General features: G+C 41.8%; 1 protein-coding gene and 1 long non-coding RNA gene across 6 annotated transcripts in view; one reads left to right on the top strand and one right to left on the bottom strand.

Moving 5' to 3' along the window:
* celf4 (CUGBP, Elav-like family member 4) overlaps window positions 1-18,771 on the top strand; it is a 118,436-nt gene that overhangs the window by 18,551 nt on the left and 81,114 nt on the right. For all 4 annotated transcript variants that reach the window (XM_061784261.1, XM_061784262.1, XM_061784259.1 and 1 more), the window contains exon 2: window positions 16,177-16,259. In XM_061784261.1, coding sequence (XP_061640245.1) covers window positions 16,177-16,259 — 83 coding nt within the window. The remainder of the gene's footprint in view (window positions 1-16,176; window positions 16,260-18,771) is intronic.
* LOC133483277 (uncharacterized) lies at window positions 576-16,776 on the bottom strand. 2 transcript variants are annotated; one of them, XR_009790071.1, is made up of 6 exons: window positions 16,404-16,776; window positions 16,193-16,279; window positions 12,320-12,386; window positions 7,486-7,542; window positions 1,826-1,915; window positions 576-1,747 (listed from the first exon to the last, which is right to left on the bottom strand). It is a non-coding gene; the product is annotated as an uncharacterized LOC133483277 (long non-coding RNA). The 2 variants fall into 2 exon arrangements; XR_009790070.1 differs by having other exon boundaries at window positions 12,320-16,279.

Here is an 18,771-nt window from a genome sequence, read left to right as displayed (position 1 = left end):
TGAACCCGGGTCCTCAGAACTGTGAGGCTGACGCTCTAACCAGTCGGCCACCGTGCCGCCACCAAATAGGGTATCATTCTTAAATAAAATAAAATGAATAAAATAAAATTCAAAACCATAAAATTCTGCAAGTTTGCACTATCTAAGATTTAGCTCTGGGCTGCACTTTGATAAATTTAATAAATTGATTATCTGTGATTCATACATTTACAATAACATTTACTTTTAAGGTGCTGCACTTTAAAAGGAAGGTTTTTATTTTTGACGCAACTTTTAATTTCATAAAGCTACTAGAGAGTCTTACAAACATCTTAAAGAACAATCACAGGGCACTAAGATGCATAGCGATCTGTTACCATGAATTGGACAAATTATTTCATAGAGGAGAAACATACTGTAATGTAGTAACCTAATAGTTACACCTACGCAATTAAATGAGATCCAGTATTCATCTAGCCTTTACAAAGACAATAAAAAATTAATAAGAAATAAATTTAAAAAATAAAAAAGATGATCTGTTTTTTGGACAGTTTTCCATTTAACAATATGCTTATACTTTTGTTGTTGGAGTTCACAGTGATGTATTGGTGTTTTTTTAATATTGTGCTTTTCTTTTTTAAACTGCATGAAAGGTATCTGATGAAAGGTTTAAAGGTTTTATCAGGATAAAAACTTTGCTTCAAACCAATTTTGTATCATAACTATTTTGTGTTGTGACTGATCTCGTAACATCCCATTTTGGCATATTCAGCCCATAGGGAGGAAACTATAGCACTATAGAAGGTGTCAAAGTCCAGGTGGCAGCTGAGTCATCTCTTTTAGATAAGCAGTTTCTTGAATGAGACAATTGGGGCCATTCAAAAAAAGAAAAAAAATCAAGGCTTGGAAAGCACATTTAGAAAAGCAGCTTCACCAGGCAAACGCTGCTGTCATATAGCAACCATCCTTCCATGACTTTCCAGGATAAAAGCACATTTGTCGCACTGTCCTGCATAACTGTATTTTTCCTAATAGAATAGTTGTATGAAATGCAGTTATTTCACTTAAATGCATCGCATGCAAGTCACTGATGGTGTAGTGGTGCATTCGCCTGACCTTGGTGCGGGCAGCGTGGTTTCAGTTCCCACTCAGTGACGGTGTGAATGTGAGTGTGAATGGTTGTCTGTGTCTATATGCCCTGTGACTGACAGGTGACTAGTTCAGGGTGTAGTCCGTCTTTCGCCCGAAGTCAGCGGGGATAGGCTCCAGCGCCCCCGCAACCCTGAACAGGATGAGCGGTATTGAGAATGGATGGATGGATGGATGCATCGCGTGCACCTGGATGACTGAATTAATAATAAAAACACACCCTTGCACACTCCCTCCCTGGCTCAGAGAAAGTCACATACCTTGACCACTACAAGACAACAACAAAAAAAGCTTGTGGGAGAAAACGTGCTTAGATGGCCAGAAAAATTAGGACTCCGTGTGTATCATTTCAAGAAACCTTCCAATAAATAGAGGTACAAAATTTATTCATTACACATCTAATTTTAACTTTGTAAGGTGAATTTATCTCTTGGTTTCTTTATATTAGTACACACCTGGACCAAAGAGCAGGTGGAGGCAGATTAACAGTTTATTGAGCAAAGGTTATGGAGTCCTGGATGTGTTGGCAGGCGGCGGCGTGGACAGGTGGAAGGCAGTGGACAGAACAGGCGGCTGGCTTGGTGGCAGGAATGACGTTGGTCAGGAACACAGGGGAGCACTGGGAGCGAGGAGACACGCGAGTTAACAAAGGAATGAGGAGTTAAGTGGCTTACTTGAGTACGGTGGGCCGTGGTACCGCTAGGAGAGACTGCAATACTTTGGCGAGGATTTCCTGGAACAGGCAGGCTTAAATACCGGTAGTGATGAGGCAGTTTGGAGACAGGTGCTGAAAAAGGAGAGGGGAGGGGGGAGAGAGAGAGGACGCAAAGAGCCCTCCAGGCTACTATAATGGAACTGCAGGGCAGTATATGACAAATACTTTTTAACATTTAATGTATTTCTAACATGTATAAAATAAAAGCACAATACTTTGAAAGAGTAATATAGTACAGTTAAAAAAAAACAATTGAGAATATCAGCAAATAGAAAAAAACAATCCTGCTTAAACACATCTGACCATTTACATGTTCGATTGGCTGTACATTTTTCTCCATGCTAATATTTGCCCCGGCACGGTGACCGACTGGTTAGCACAGTTCTAAGGACCGGGGTTCAAATCCTGGCCCTGCCTGTGTGGAGTTTGCATGTTCTCCCCGTGCCTGTGTGGGTTTTCTCCAGGCACTCCGGTTTCCTCCCACATCCCGAAAACATGCGTGGTAGGTTGATTAACGACTCTAAATTGCCCATAGGTGTGATTGTGAGTGCGAATGTTTGTTTGTATGTGCCCTGCAATTGGCTGGCGACCGGTTCAGGGTGTACCCCGCCTCCTGCCCGAACATAGCTGGGATAGGCTCCTGCAGTCCGCGACCCTAGTGAGGATAAGCGGTAAAGAAGATAATATTTGCGCCTCTCCGTTGGTCATACAGTACATACACAAGACATTAATGTACAAAAGTCATTTGAGATCTAAATCATGCATCTGTCAGCATAAGAACAATGTCATTCATTGTTGTGTGTTTATACTGTACTATTTTGGTTTCTTTTCTATCCCACCAGGCATATTGGAAAAATCATCTCCAAGTAGGAAGATGAGTTCTTTCTGAGAAGGCAAAGACAGATGCGATCAGTAAAATGTTCCTATGGGAAATACTAAACAACTTTAATGAGTTTGGCAGAAAGATTCTAGAATCCCACAAATCTCCATTTAGTGTCTGCTCTACAATTGTTTCGCTATTTCGTTTTGGCCAAGTATATCAAGGTGAGGAGTTCACCTTCTGAGTCATTCAGAATTGAATTATTCAGAGCATGGAAAGCTAAAAATGGGTCACTCAAACATTTCCTGACAAAATGGCTGAGGTAAAATGTGGCAATTTGTCCACACACACACACACACACACACACACACACACACACATTCCCTGTTGTCTTCAAGAGCACAGCTCTTTGTGTACTGTTGGACTTCACCATGTGACGGTTCAAACCGCACATATACTCAAGTCCAGTTTATGTGTTTTCTGTTTCTGACCCTTACTGGATGAGTACCAGGGGAGAAAGGGAGAGTGAATGGGTTTAGGTTGGCGGTGTGTGCGTGTGTTTGACACTGTCCTAATGATGCATTTTCTAGTCCATTGATTCCAAGGCTCTGCTCTCCAGTAAATCCTTCACATGCAACACATTAAAGCTCGCCCTTTTTCCTCCTTCGCCAATCGATTAGCACAGCTGGGAAGCAGGGCGAAAGATGCCACTTGTTATCTTCAGGGACACACACGCGCACGCATACGCGCACCATTTCAAGGGTCTTTTTCTATCAGTGTGAGTTTGGTTGGTTTATTTACGTGCAACTTCATGTCTGCAGTTTTTGATATAGCAACCTGGATTTTTATATGCCGTATTTTCAAGGATGATCCCATAAAATTTTGGTGAAAATCGACACTAATGTTGTCACGAAATGTATCATCAGGATGCAGTGCTAAAGAGCTGTACTGAAACCTTTACTTATATGATCCGGAATGTGCACTTGACACTGGTATTTAAACCTAAAATCTGAAAAAACATGAACCTGGCCCTATTTGGACATAGAGGCTTTCTGCCAGCGACAATATATTGTTATAGTAATGTTTGTTGGTAGTGTGGTGGTTCCCATATCTGAAGCCATGTATCTGTTCTATCCCCAATGCGACATTCACAACTGTCTTGTGATTGCCTGGCAACCAGTCCAGGGTCTAGCTTTCCCACTACGTTAGCTGAGATAGATCTCCCATTTGCATACTGTGAGTCAGAATGGACTGAATTTCGATGGATGGTGAATATTTTGTAATAAGCAATCCATTGTTTTAAAGTAAAGTGTTGTATTAATACAGTCTATATTTTAACATAAACTTTAATGCAGAGGTTGCCAATGCCTGTATGTTCAGCAGTGCCTTACAGTACCTCATTCACTGCCATTGACAGCTTTTGAATTCAAATATCCATTACATACAAAAAGTCTCCTTTATGTTATGTACAAGGGAGTTCCTTCTCTCTACCTCTATGAGATTCTGACACATTAACGTGCATGCATACAAATCACACACACACACACACACACACACACACACACACACACACAGCAGAACTTTGTTGAGGATTACAGAGATTTATATGCAATGAATGGGACATCTGCTCCTTGGACAAACTATTACTTCCTATTAATCTGCTGCTAGCTACCTTTAAACTAATTCAATAGCCATTTCATGGTGATATTTACAAGAAGATATCCCGACCTTTAAAAGCATGAGACCAAATAGAAGAAGTAGAATTGCGTATAAAATGTTAGCATTCTGGGAGGAACGGTGAGCTGGATTTGGAAGAATTTGACTTTAAGATGAATTGATTTCCTACTGATCCGCATTATTTGAGCTTAGATTTTACATAATATATTGATATGATATAATCTTAAGGATTTTTTTACTCATTTTGTATTTGCATTCCATTATTTATTTTTTATAGGAAAGACACAGTTAGCACCCCAACACTATTATATAATTTATTTTTTTACAGGAAAGGCCCAGTTATCCAAAGGAATTTCACTAACCATAACTAAGCCACCCATACACATGCATACATACTGTATATATTTTTAAATGTATATATAATTATATGCATATAATCTAATATTTATCAACTTTATTATTATTACTATTATTATTATTATTATTATTATTTCATTCAATACTGAAGTAGGGATGCAAGCAGTATGCTTTGGCGTTTCATCCATCACCTGTACGAGGTTCTGTCTTTTTACCTCGGTAACTGACTTCTTTCTTGGAGTGAGGTCGGAACAAGCTTCATGAAGTTGCCTGTTGGTGAGCTGCGGCTGCTATTACACTTTACTATAAATTAATTCACCTCCTCTTTTATAATACTGCCCCTTAGTTCTGCCTGCCTCAGCTGAAATCATATCATACTGAGGACCAGCGTTCATTAGTCATAGAAGCGGATCTTGACTATCAAGCCAAGTTTAAGCCAATTTTAAAAAATGTAGTGTGCTCTGAACTGAACTGTAATTGAGGTTTTCTCTACTTGGGCTTCCTGTTCACACATACTGTAATTGTAATGCACTGCTCATCCAAGTTCATATTGTTGGCTTTAAAGTTGGGTTTTAATAAATCGCGCTTTACCGCTGGCAATTTAAGATTTTCGGAGGATACGGGGAAAAAGCAGGAATATTTTTATCCCCTGAAATAGCCTCCTTTCTCTATATCTAGTCACCATCATACAGTAAGTAATGATCTGAGGGGCCAGGATAGGTGAAGGGGATATGAGGAATTGCTGCTCACTTATATTGAATTACTACTCCTCACAGAGGCACTTGTTTTGTTTTTGGGCTGATATCAGATCCAAGATATTCAACTCAAATATGGATACACTTTTAATTAAAAATTAAACCTTAGCAGTGTCTGCATTAGAGCAATTAGTGTCTGTTCTGTGTGTGTGTGTGTGTGTGTGTGTGTGCGTGTGTGCATGAGTGTGTGAATTATGTTAAATTACCTATAGTTTCTGCAACAGCAAGGTCAACTTTCTCATCCTTTAAAAAAACATGCAGTTGTACTCTTCTTTTCTTCATTTTCCTGTATAACTAACATCCTCGAGTTTCTCATGTTTACTGAGCACAAGTTATCCTTGGTCAACTCTTTGGGGAAAAGAGAAGAAAACTGTCATATAATGTCGAAATCTATATTGACAGCCTGCAATTGGACAACATCACACAAAGTTTGGCATGGCAAACGTTTTCGAGGCAGAGATCCAGGGCCGTGCAATGAGGAGGTTCAGCTGTGCTGCGGATAAAGACTTTAATGCTATTGACTCTTTTGAAGCTTTTACCAAGATATTCTGAAATATTTAAATGATCACTGGGAGTTTCTCCCCATATGTAGCTGGGGATAAAGGACAGAGTGTTAAGAGGAAACCTTTTATGTCAGCCTTTTTACAATCGCTGATTTAATGGGCGCAAGATAATTGGAGAATTCTCAGCAATAACTTGTCCCCTTAGCTTTCTAGTCTTGGGTGGCGCAGAGGCATGTCCTTCTGGTGAAAAGTAATTCATGTCTCCAGTAACAGTGAGAAGCACTAATTCAGGTAGGGATGCATTGGGATTCATGTGCCTTATAAGGCAACTGTCATTCCAGGACTGAAATCTGCACTGTGATTTTATCAGCGTTCTATCATTTGAATGAACACGCATTCAAATAAAAGCATGAAAAACTTTAATATCACCTAATTTCATCTCAACAGATAAATTTCACACTGTCATCAGTGTGACATATTCTCTGCTGGTAGGTGTTACTTTTCAGTGCTAGTCTCTGGTTGACTAGTGATGCAAGGCCTTAAATCAATAGAAACTGCATTCTTTCAGTCCAATATGTATTTTATATTTAATACAGAGAAATGGTTCAATTTCTGATGGCTTTCTGTCCAGGGGCACCATCAGTCCCTTCTTTGCCATTCAAACAACCGAGTGGCTGTGGATGGCGTATGACATTTTTACAATTATAATCAAGCCCTTTGATATACTGTAAGTGGTTGAGCCCAAATGAAGCAACGAGGAACAATAATCAGGCAATTCTGATGATTTACGTTTGTACTTATTAACGCTCTTTGATCCATTCATACTTTTTTTTTTTTAAATATCGCTTGTCCTCATTAGGGTCACAGATAATCAAAGCCTATTCTTGCTTACTTCAAGTGAGAGGCATAATACACTTTGGACTGGACCGGTAGTCAATCATACACATATAGAGACAAACAGCAATTCACATTCACAGCTAAATTATGGGCAATTTAGATGACAGACATGCTTCTTAATTAACCTAAGAAGCATGTTTTGGGGATGTGAAAGAAACCCATGCAAGTATGGCAGAACTCAAACTCTACAGAGAGATGTTCCAACAGAACCACTATTTCACTTCGCTGCCTCACACGCTACTAGATTTTTTTTACATTTTCTTTCAGTACAGTAAAGGGTTGTTTTCTGTGTTTGGGTTGTAACAATTAAAATTTTTAAAAATCACATGAGATGATAACAGAGGACTGTTTTGTGGTTAGTGCTTTTTCATATATTATCCACATTAGAAAAGCATTTTTTTCATTGAAACTAAGTTTTTTTTTGTTAGTTTGTTTGTTGTTTTTTACAGCGTTCCTCTGACTTAAATTACAAGGAGTCACTTGGTTGTTTTTTTGCTTTGTGTTGTGAGCTAAACATTTTGTTACGAGCGGGCTTCAGATACGCTACAGCTTAAGGGAAGTGAAACAAAAGAGATACAAATACAATACGAAAACTCCCGAGGAGCATGGAGCAGACGCTCACGCTGAACTAACCTTGTGGAAAACGGCCATCACGACTGAGCGTAACTGCAGAAGTCACTCACTAGGCTCCTGAAAGGCAAAGTGCATTCCTTGACATTCTTTTATTTTGTTTTATTTTGTTTATTTAAGAAAATAACTAAAAACAACATTTCAGTTTGTTAGGAAACCAAATCCGACAAAGCTGCAGGTCAGACCTTATCATAGTCTTCCATAGTTTGCTGCCTTTCGCCACAGAAGCTCAGCACTTTTTCCACACACTTCTCCTGTCACTGAGATTCATAGTATCCAACATTCCCTTGTTCCTCTCTTTCATCCTGCCTTTTCCCATCCCCTTTTCCTCCCTGTCTGTCTCACCCCCTCAGTGGGTATGTGTCCCTTTGGGGTGTCTGCACCAGTTGAGATAAGCAGCAAGTGTAGGACACAGGGGGATGGTGTTCACAGAAGCTAGGTGATCTTATCTCCACTCTCCCCTTCTCTCCCTCTCCCATTCCGAGTGTCTGCTTCTCTGTCCCGCTCAGTTTTCTCCCCTCTTTCGTTTTGCTTCCTTGCCCACCTTTACTTTCTGCTCTCTGTCTCTCTCCTTCATAGAAACACGCACGCCTACGCGCACACACACTCAGATCCCCTCTCCACTGCAGTTGATTTGAATTTGAAGTGATGGGAAACCAAATTGGCAGCATTGACATCAGAAACAAACAGCTTATCTCTCTCTCCTGGGCCAATATTGGTCTTAGTCAGATACTAAAGCCCCTGCCAGCGTCAGACTTGTGACAATGATGATAAATTGAATGTTTGTTGACTGCCACGCACTATCTATGTGCATTTGAGCACCTCAATGCGCATGGGAATACAGTGAGAAGTTGAATGTTTTTTATTTTTTTCCATAGTATTTCTACTTTAATATACAGGTAGTTGTGTAAATATTTGTTTTAACCCTCAAGACTTTTTTATATGCACAACTCATACAAGTGTTGTGTCCCCACTGGCTTTGTTTTAATTACCCTTTTCATAGCAAAATAGTTTATATTAAAATAGTAAATGTGAGGGCAAATACACATAAATTTAGAGTGCCATTCAATTTAGCTTCAAGAGGGCTCTCTTAAATTGTCTCTCTTTCAATTGTAATGGGAGGTCAGACTAAATATGTACCCATAGAAGTTGTTTTTTCTTTTTTTTATTTTATTTCATTTTCTGTTTGTGGTGTAATAGATATAACATTGATCAAATATTGCAACACAAATGGTGACTTTTGCACAGTACCGTAACTACTGTGCTTTTACAATCAATAAATTTTGCTTGTATAGTTCTGTCTCTGTAGACCAAAATTGGACCCTGTGAGATGCTTGATTCTGACTACATTTATGATTGCTGTCATGGATTTTGTAGTGAATTATCTTCGTTTCCTTTCAGCTTGTCCCTTTAGGGGGCGCCAGAGCGCGTCATCCTTTTCCATGTAAGCCTATCTCCTGAATCCTCCTCTCGAACACCAACTGGCTTCATGTCTTCCCTCACAACATCCATCAACCTTCTCTTTGGTCTTCCTCTAGCTCTCTTGCCTGGCAGCTCCATCCTCATCATCCTTCTACCAATATACTGACTATCCCTCCTCTGGACGTGTCCAAACCATCGACGTGTGCTCTCTCTAACTTTGTCTCCAAAACATCGAACCTTGGCTATCCCTCTGATAAACTCATTTCTAATTTTATCCAACCTGGTCACTCCGAGAGCGAACCTCAACATCTTCATTTCCGCCACCTCCAGCTCTGCTTCCTGTTGTATCTTCAGTGCCACCGTTTCTAATCCATACATCATGGCTGACCTCACCACTGTTTTATAACTTTTCCCTTCATCCTAGCAGAGACTTTTCTGTCACATAATACACCTGACACCTTCCTCCACCCGTTCCAACCTGCTTGGACCCGTTTCTTCACTTCCTGACCACACTCACCATCTGCTCTTCCACCCTTGCTATCTCTTCTCCCTGTAGCCTCAATCTTCCCCCACCACCCCTCTCATTCCTGCACGTATATTCTGTTTTACTTCGGCTAATCTTCATTCCTCTGCTTTCCAGTGCATGCCTCCATCTTTGCAACTGTTCCTCCACCTGCTCCCTGCTTTCACTGCAGATCACAATGTCATCTGCAAACATCATGGTCCATGGGGACTAACCTCATCAGTCAACCTATCCATCACCACTGCAAACAGGAAGAGGCTCAGGGCTGATCCCTGATGCCGTCCCACCTCCACCATCAAATTCGTCTGTTCATCTACAGCACACCTCACCAATGTTCTGCTGCCCTCGTACATGTCGTCTAATATGCTAACATACTTCTCTGCCACTCCAGACTTCCGCATGCCACTCCAGACTTCCGCATGCAGTACCACCTCTCTGGGTACTCTGGGTTCTCTAGATCTACAAAGACACAATGTAGCGCCTTCTGGCCTTCTCTCTACTTTTCTATCAACATCCTCAAGGCAAATAATGCATCTGTGGTACTCTTTCTAGGCATGAAACCATACTGTTGCTCGCAAATACTTACTTCTGTCCTGAGTCTAGCCTCCACTACTCTTTCCCATAACTTCATTCTGTGGCTCATCAACTTTATTCCTCTATAGTTCCCACAGCTCTGCACATCACCCTTGTTCTTAAAAAATGGGCACCAGCACAAGTTTCCTCCAATCCTCAGGCCTTTTCTCACCTGCTAGAATTATATTGAACAAGCTGGTCAAAAACTCCACACCCACCTCTCCTAGATGCTTCCATACCTCCACAGGAATGTCATCAGGACCCACTGCCTTTCCATTTTTCATCCTCTTTAATGCCTTTCTAACTTCCCCCTTACTAATCATTGGTCCATCGCTCTTGCCTCTTCTACTCTCTTTTCCTCCTTCACCAACTCCTCAAAGTATTCTTTCTATCTATCTAGCACACGACTGGCACCAGTCAACATATTTCCATCTCTATCCTTAATCACCCTAACCTGCTGCACATCCATCCCATCTCTAACCCTCTGTCTGGCCAACCTGTATAGCTCCTTTTCTCCTTCTTTTGTGTCCAACCTGGCATACATGTCATCATATGCCTCTTGTTTGGCCTTTGCCACCTCTACCTTTGCCCTATGTCGCATCTCAATGTATTCTTTTCTCCTCTCCTCAGTCCTCTCAGTGTCCCACTTCTTCTTAGCTAACCTTTTTCCTTGTATGATTTCCTGTACTGTGAGGTTCCACCACCAAGTCTCCTTCTCTCCTTTCCTGCCAGAAGATACACCTAGTACTCTCCTGCCTGCCTCTCTGATCACCTTGGCTCTAGTGGTCCAGTCTTCTGGAAGCTCCTCCTGTCCACCGAGAGCCTGTCTCACCTCTTCATGAAAAGCTGCACAACACTCGTCCTGTCTCAGCTTCCACCACATGGTTCTTTCCTCTGTCTTTGTCTTCCTAATCTTCTTCCCCACTACCAGTCATGTTACACACCACCATCCTATGCTGTCTAGCCACACTCTCCCCTAGAGTCGTGGCAGCCGTGGCCCAATGGTTAAGATCATCACCTGCCGCCGTGGGGGACCTAGTTTCAAGACCCCGACTGGACCATCCGCCAACATCGCCCGGACTCACGGCTGTGGTGTCCTTGAGCCTTGTATGTGTTCACTGTTATGGGTTAAATGCAGAGAACAAATTTCGTGTGCATGCATGCATGTTCATGACAATAAAAGGTGACTCTATTCGATTCTACCACTACCTTACAGTCAGTAACCTCCTTCAGATTACATTGTCTGCACAAGATGTAATCCACCTGCGTGCTTCTACCTCCGCTCTTGTAGATCGCCCTATGTTCGTGCCTCTTCTGGAAAAAAGTGTTCACTACAGCCATTTCCATCCTTTTTGCAAAGTCTACCACGATTTGTCCCTCCAAGTTCCTTTCCTGGATGCCGTACCTAACCATCACTTCTTCATCGCCCCTGTTTCCTTCACCAACATGTCCATTACAATCTGCACCAATCACAACTCTCTGTCTGGGATGCTCAGAACTACTTCGTCTAGCACCTTCCAGAATTTCTCTTTCACCTCTGTCACTTCCTACCTGTGGGGCATAGCCACTAATCACATTATACATAACACCCTCAAGTTCAACTTTCAGCCTCATCACTCGATCTGACACTCTTTTCACCTCCAAGTAATTCTTAGCCAACTCTTCTTTTAAAATAACCCGACTCCATTTCTCTTCCCATCTACACCATGGTAAAATAATTTAAACCCTGCCCCTGAACTTCTAGCCTTACTGCCTTTCCACCTGGTCTCCTGAACACACAATATATAAACCTTTCTCCTAATCATCATGTCAACCAACTCCCGAGATTTTCCTGTCATAGTCCCAACATTCAAAGTCCCCACACTCAGTTCTAGGCTCTGTGCTTTCCTCTTCTCTTTCTGCCGAAGAACCCACCTCTTCTTCGTCTTTTATAGTGAATTATAAATCTAAAAAAACAAACAAACATCTAAACACTCAAAGTGGATGATTTTTCAGCAAGTCTGCACATATGCCTACCCTTCCAGCAACATATTGGCACATCCTGTATCTAATTCCAAAGCATATTTGTAAGGTTTGGCAGATAGTCATATAGTATCTAGGACCCTAAAGCAGACTCTGTACACAAGGGCAATAAAACCGAATTTAATAACCAAGGGAACATGTAGAAAAAAAAAAACAGATGGCAATAAAGTAACGGAAAACAACAGTGGCAAAAGATCAATATGGTGCATAAATGACTCTCAGTTTAATAAATAACAAAAGGTGGTGGACGGAGCCACAGAAAGGAGACACACAATCAAAAAGAAAGCTAAATAAAACCTTGCTTATTGAAATTGCCAGCAGGTGTGGCACAAGAGGCTCCGCCCACAAATGCTCACAGAGGAAGCTGAAAAACAAAATACAAACAAAAACAGGAACACAGTTTTGTAATAATAGTTTTATGACATAGAAAGTAGTTTTTTTTTCAGTAATGTTAGGATACCTGCTTTTTTTTTTTTTAATACAAAACCCCACAAACCTCTCACATTGGTTTGGCAAAGTTGGCATCGATAGTGGATATAAAAAGTCTACACACTTTTTTTCACCATTGTGACGTATAAACTGTAAAACTCCATTGAATTAAAACAAACAAAAAATCTTAGGAAGGATAAATAAGAAATAGAAAAACATAGCATAACCTGGTTGTATGACTATGCAAAAACCCAAACTAATACTTTGCCACAGCAACTTTGGCTTTCATAGGGGTAATGCCACGTATGTCCGGTTTTAACTCTTAAGGAGTGACTTCCGGTCCATTTATCTCTGTGCAAAATTACTGGATTACAATTCACTCAAGGCAGTGTTGAGTCCTATCATTAATGCAAATTCTTCCATGTCAGTACTTGATTTTAATATCGTTCGATTGTTTAATGTATAGATTGCATAGCTATTAATGTAAGCTCACTCATTACTTGGTCAAAAGTACGAGATGACACAATCACTGACATTTCACTGTCTTCAGCAAAGCAAACTACATCAACACAAAATAGTCTTGTTTTTCCTCCTTTCGTGGTGATTTCAAGTAGCAAACCATTTTTTTATATGTGAGCCCGGCCACTTGATTAGGGACAGCAAGCAAGACTGCAATATTGTGGGTTTGTCGTCGCCGTGATTTCCGGTCCGCCAACTTGTGAGGGCATCTGCTGTGCACAGCCCTCTTCAGATCACCCCACAGATGTTGATGGAACGTTCATATTTCCCCCCAACTAAACTAAGGCCCCAGTTCCAGCTAAAAAACATCCCCAAAACTGCCACCACTATTGTAGGTACTTGTTTGGGTTGTTTTGGTGATGAGTAGTGTTGTGTTTTTGTCTCTGTTTCATTGGATTAAAACACATTTTCCTACAGACACGTGCTGAGGAGATTTCAAGTGTGATTTAGAAAAATGTAGCCAAGTTTGGATTTTTTTCTTTGTAAAGGCCTCTTTATACTTCCGCGCTCGCACGGCCGACAGCGCCCGCATCATGTGACTGACTCATCATGTGACCGCCCGCATCATGTGACCGACGCATTGGGCCGCGCGGCCCCTAAGCGGCATTTGACGCGCACATGGCAAAAATTGTTGCTGCGCGTAGAATGGTGCAGAGATCATCTCTCGTGATTGGTCCGTTTTAGTCACATGTTGTGATGACGTACTCAGCTTTCCCCTTGGTTCCACATACCACCTACGCCGCCTTGATCGATCTTGCAGTATAAATAAACGTATCATCTGGTCATCTAGGTCCATTTGTTCTAGCAGACACTGTTCCACGGTCGCCATTGTTGTTGCTTTGTTCCTTGTTCCGGAAAGTAAAGTAAAAACGGCTACTGGAAATGGCCATAAAATCCAGAGGAAACTCCACCCTGTGGTGTCCTAGCCAATACCAGCCATTGCGACACCCCCGACTTGGAGGAGAACTGCAGTACATTTTCAAAACAGCGTGTGTGGGTTGCGCTCGAGTATAAAGGCAAACTGCGCGCGGGATAGCCGTAGTGACATCAGCACGGTCGCTGCCCTCGCAAGTATATTCCTTCTTTTGACCCTACCTCAAAGCTCAGACATGAAGGAGACAGGAAACTTTTGTCACGTGTGCTAAACAGCCAGCACTTGCTAGAAATTCCTGCAGCTCCAATGTTACTGTCAGCCTCCCTGACCACTTTTCAATCAATCATTTTTCAATTTTGATTGCCGTCCAGTTTTTGGTAATGTTACTGTTGTAGCATATTTTCTCCACTTGATGATGACTGTCTTCAATGTTTTCATTGTATGTTTAATGTCTTGGAAATTATTTTGTGGCCTTCTCCTGACTGATATCTCAGATGTTAAATTTTACATCCCCACTCAAATTTTTAATTCTTTTTATTTTTAAATTTTTTTTTTAAATCAATTTAGTTGTACAGGTTAGATGTCACATTAATGGTGGAAAAAGAAATTATTTATATTTTTCTCATTATTTTATATCACAAAATCTTGGCATTTAAACAGCAGTGTGCAGACTTTTAATATCCACTGAACATAATGAACATTATGGTAGAGTACATGCAAGCGAGTTAAGTGTCTGTGCATTTCCAGGGGGACAGCACATGCGTGTTCGAGTTAACATGACAGGCCAAGAGAGGACGAGGAGGTAGCTGAGCTGTCAGCGGCCAACTCATTTGGCCTAATGAGTGAGAGGCCTGTTAATTAAAAACACCAACAAGAGCAGCTCCCTTGTGCATTACCATCAGTAAGACCTGGGGTTAAAGACAAAGCATCAGGAGGGGTGGAGGCAACTTCCACATACACTATATGGGGTTGGTAACGACAACTAATAACATGGTTTGTATAAACAACAACGGGGTTTTGAGTTTTTCTTTTCCCGATTGGGTGGTTTAAATTAGGGGATGTCGTCAATCATTGCCAACTGTGGGCCCGTGAAGCACTTTGAGACGCTTTTGTAATTAAGGGCTATACAAATAAACTTGACTTAACAACGTTACCAGGATGAGCTATAAGAGGAAGCTGTGAGAATTGTGATCACTCCTTGATGGCAAAGAACAAAATGTGTTTGTTGCATCCCGTTTCTCCAGTAAAGTGAATCCCAGTGTGCCGTGAGAGATCATCCGGTGTGCTGTGAGAAATTGTCTACAGTTTCAATGCCCACCCAAACCTCTTTGGATGCCCCACCCCTCGGAGTTGGATGCCCGGGACCGCTGCAGACAAATGCTCTCCCACTAGATGGCAATTCACTTATGTATCCACTTTCTGTGCCATTTTTGTTTGGGGGTGTGCCGTGACATTTTTTTTCTAATGTTGTTTTTTAACGCTTCAAATGCCTGATAGTATTATTGTCTGCGTTACTGAAGTCGAATTAAGAACTACATATCGTCGCATCTTAAAAATGTATGCATGACTTTTAAGGATTTTGTTTGTCTAATTAAATCATGTCACCATTGTCAATGGTTTACATTGGCACATTTTAGTTATTTGTCATCCACCTAAATTATTTTCTTAGATGTGAAGATTGACAGTCTGTCAGCCCTCGCCAGTGGTGTGCTCCTCGTTGTCATCATGGGATGGTGAGGGAGAGGCTTACACTTTCCCCATGGCTTCTTCTCCTGCCTCGCCTCCTGCGTCGCCATCTTCCTCCCACCCCCATGTCAAACCAGGTGGCAATCAACCCAAGGATTGTAGGTTGTCTTGGAAGAACATATGGAGTCGAGAGTTGGACAAATGAAGAGTGGAAAAGAAACGGGGGGGTGGTTGTCAGGGAAAATGTCTATCTGTGTCACAACCGCCAGAAGAGTGTGATGGGCGAATGGATAACTGGCAGCTGGGAAGCTCCGTCACATCTGACGTGTTTCTCAGGCAGAGGAGCTCTCACGCAGCATATTGCACAAATCTGCAAGCCAGCAGATATTGCCCTCCTTAATTTCTCAGTGCCGACTTGACTGCGCTCATGCGAAAAGGAATTTTCCGTTTGTTCAGTTGCTGTTGTGTTGCTCATCATGCGCAATAATAAATCCATATTCTTGATTAGAATGAAGGTGACAGACAGGCTCTTCGAGTTTCTGTTGTTTTTAGCTATTTGGTGTGATTGCTGGAGCACCCTCCGACATCCTCTTTTTCTTCCCCAGTTCACATTATATAATGATGTCTCTGTTTTGCTGTGTTTCAGGCTGTGCCTTCCTCACCTACTGTGCCAGGGAGTCAGCCCTGAAAGCCCAGAATGCATTGCACGAGCAGAAGACCCTGCCAGGGGTAAGTCACGCCATGCTGGCCTGGAAGCAACGACACAGACAACACATACAGTATACAAGAAATGTTAGGTTAATGGTGGCACTTAAGTATTCATTTTTTCACATACAAATGCCTGACATTTATTTCAAATCAAAAGGGACTCACCATCTTTGCCACGCCTGTCACTTTGTGTTTATCACTGGCTGTGCGCCAGACGTGAGCAGAGCCTTCCTTTCGCTTACCGTCCTCTTGCTCTCCCTCTCTCGTCACTCTGACAGTCACACACATATAAACCCACAGGGAGAAGCCACACGCAGCATCACATCTTCGGCATACTATTTATAGTGCTTCCTCCAGTTTGTGTAAATGAGTGTGCGCCTGTGTGTGTCTGTTAGAAACAGCCGTGTGAGGGCGAGTGTGTGAGCAAAAGACAGAGAGGGATGAAAAGCCAGTGGGTGTGTGGGTGATGGCTATTTGTACATCATGCCCATCATGGATGTAGCATGTCTTGTCGACAGATGTTCACATGCTGTGGATGAAGTGGACATGTACGATGCGCATGAAAGCCGTCTCTTATGAATGTTGATCTGTCATCGGTGCATGACAGTAGAAGGGATTTTTGACACTGTCAAGGGAGAAGGTAGATGTTCAATTCGGTATGTGAGTGGGGGGCTTATATACAGTATATCGCATTATATACAGTCTGATTTTAAGATTTAAAGTTTTGTGGGAGTTTTTGCATGCATTTGTCCCTGCAATTCTTTTCTATCATGCCCCTCAATGCACAATACATGCATCTTTGTGTGTACAGATGCAAGCCATGTTCATACGTTAGTGTGCACACTTGCACATGTGTGTGTCAGGAAGTTTTGATGTGTCTCTGTCAGGCCTGGCTTGCTTTGCTGTGTTCGTTTTTAATGACGCCTCTAGGGAAGCTGACAGTCGCCGTGTTGAGCGCATAGCCTTTGATGTGAGTGATTATGACATCACAGACATGCAGCGAGATAGCTGAGGAGTGGGGGATCCGTGCTTTCAGTTGGTTTTTTTTTCACTTCCCAGTGGCATATTATTCAGAAAGAAACAGGGAGGGAGAGACCGACACATACACAGAGAGATTAAATATTTGGTCGAAACCAGAATGCAATTTATGTTCACACATCTGCTGTGACTGCTGTTTTGGCCTTTTGTTGTTTATACCAACAGAGAGAGAACAAAGGATTCTTAGATTTGGTTGCATGCTACATAGCATATAAATTTAAGTGTAGATATGCAGTTATTGCTGTTTTGGCCTTTTGTTGTTTATACCAACAGAGAGAGAACAAAGGATTCTTAGATTTGGTTGCATGCTACATAGCATATAAATTTAAGTGTAGATATGCAGTTATTGGCAATCGACTTGGCTCCAGAGGGAAATGCTAATTCACAATGCTTATGCAAGGAGAAGACACTCTCAAGCTTGCAATGGATCGAGGGTGAGCCTAAAGTAAACAAGGGCATGCCTAAGAGAGACCTGCTGCGGATCTTCCAGGAGAAATGGAGCAGGAAGCAGCGGAATATACTGAAGCCTGCCGAGCCATTTGTTAAATGGTTCCGTGGTTCATACAGAAAAGTCAGTCCAGTTGCATGGTGTTCAAGTTGCCATTAATACTTGTCCACTACATCCCTGTAGGTGGCAGTAATGGGCATTCAAAACCGATTGTCAAGTGGCGGTAAAGGCCTAGCTAGACGATATGCGAGCTGTCTTTAGTAAACTCTGACATTAACAGTTTTAAAGAAATATATGCGCATCTGAAAGTTTTTAGGAAATCAGTTACTTTTTTTTTTTTTTGCATAATCCTGCTGGCAAACAAACATAAAAATACCTCCAGCCAAAAACCACAAATATTCGCTCCTTGGTGAAAGTAATACAGTTAGTAATTAGAATTTAGCCTAAAAAAAGCAGTAAGAAATTTTATGGCACTCGTTCATACCCGGTTTTGTTTTTTCCACCTTGTTTGTTTTCTCCGTCTCTCCAGCCTCCATCAATCCCCTCTCAAGCCAACATAACCAAGATCCTGCAAATGAAATCCCTTTTCCCTCTTAAAGCTTCTTTCCCCTTCACTTCACGTCCTGGTGCGCTTTTTATCATCAAAGTTGGTTTCCAACCCTTTATATTTAAAAAGTTTTCCAGAGTCTTCTTTCTGTGGCTGCCAGGTGAGCCGAGAGTAGAAGGGGATTAGACTACCTAGTGGAAATGCCCTGTAAGCACGGCTGTAGGCTGTTGGTGTAGCGCAGCACAAAGTACTGAAAGCTCTGTGTGTGCGTGTGTTTGTTTGTGTGTTTGCGTGTGTGTGTGTGTGTGTGTGTGCGTGCATGCGTGTGTGTGTGGTGTCAGTTGAGACTGAGGGTAAACAAGCTAAAACCAAACTGACACTGAACTTTTAAAGGCAGACCAAAGTTTAAAATCCCTTCATCCATTTTCTGTAGCATTTGTCCTCATTAGGGTCACCAGCGAGCTGGAGCCTATCCTAGCTAACTTTGGGTGAGAGGCGGG

This window comes from Phyllopteryx taeniolatus, chromosome 9 (assembly GCF_024500385.1).
Source record: "Phyllopteryx taeniolatus isolate TA_2022b chromosome 9, UOR_Ptae_1.2, whole genome shotgun sequence".
NCBI classification, from domain to species: domain Eukaryota; kingdom Metazoa; phylum Chordata; class Actinopteri; order Syngnathiformes; family Syngnathidae; genus Phyllopteryx; species Phyllopteryx taeniolatus.
This window is presented reverse-complemented; position numbering and strand designations above follow the sequence as displayed.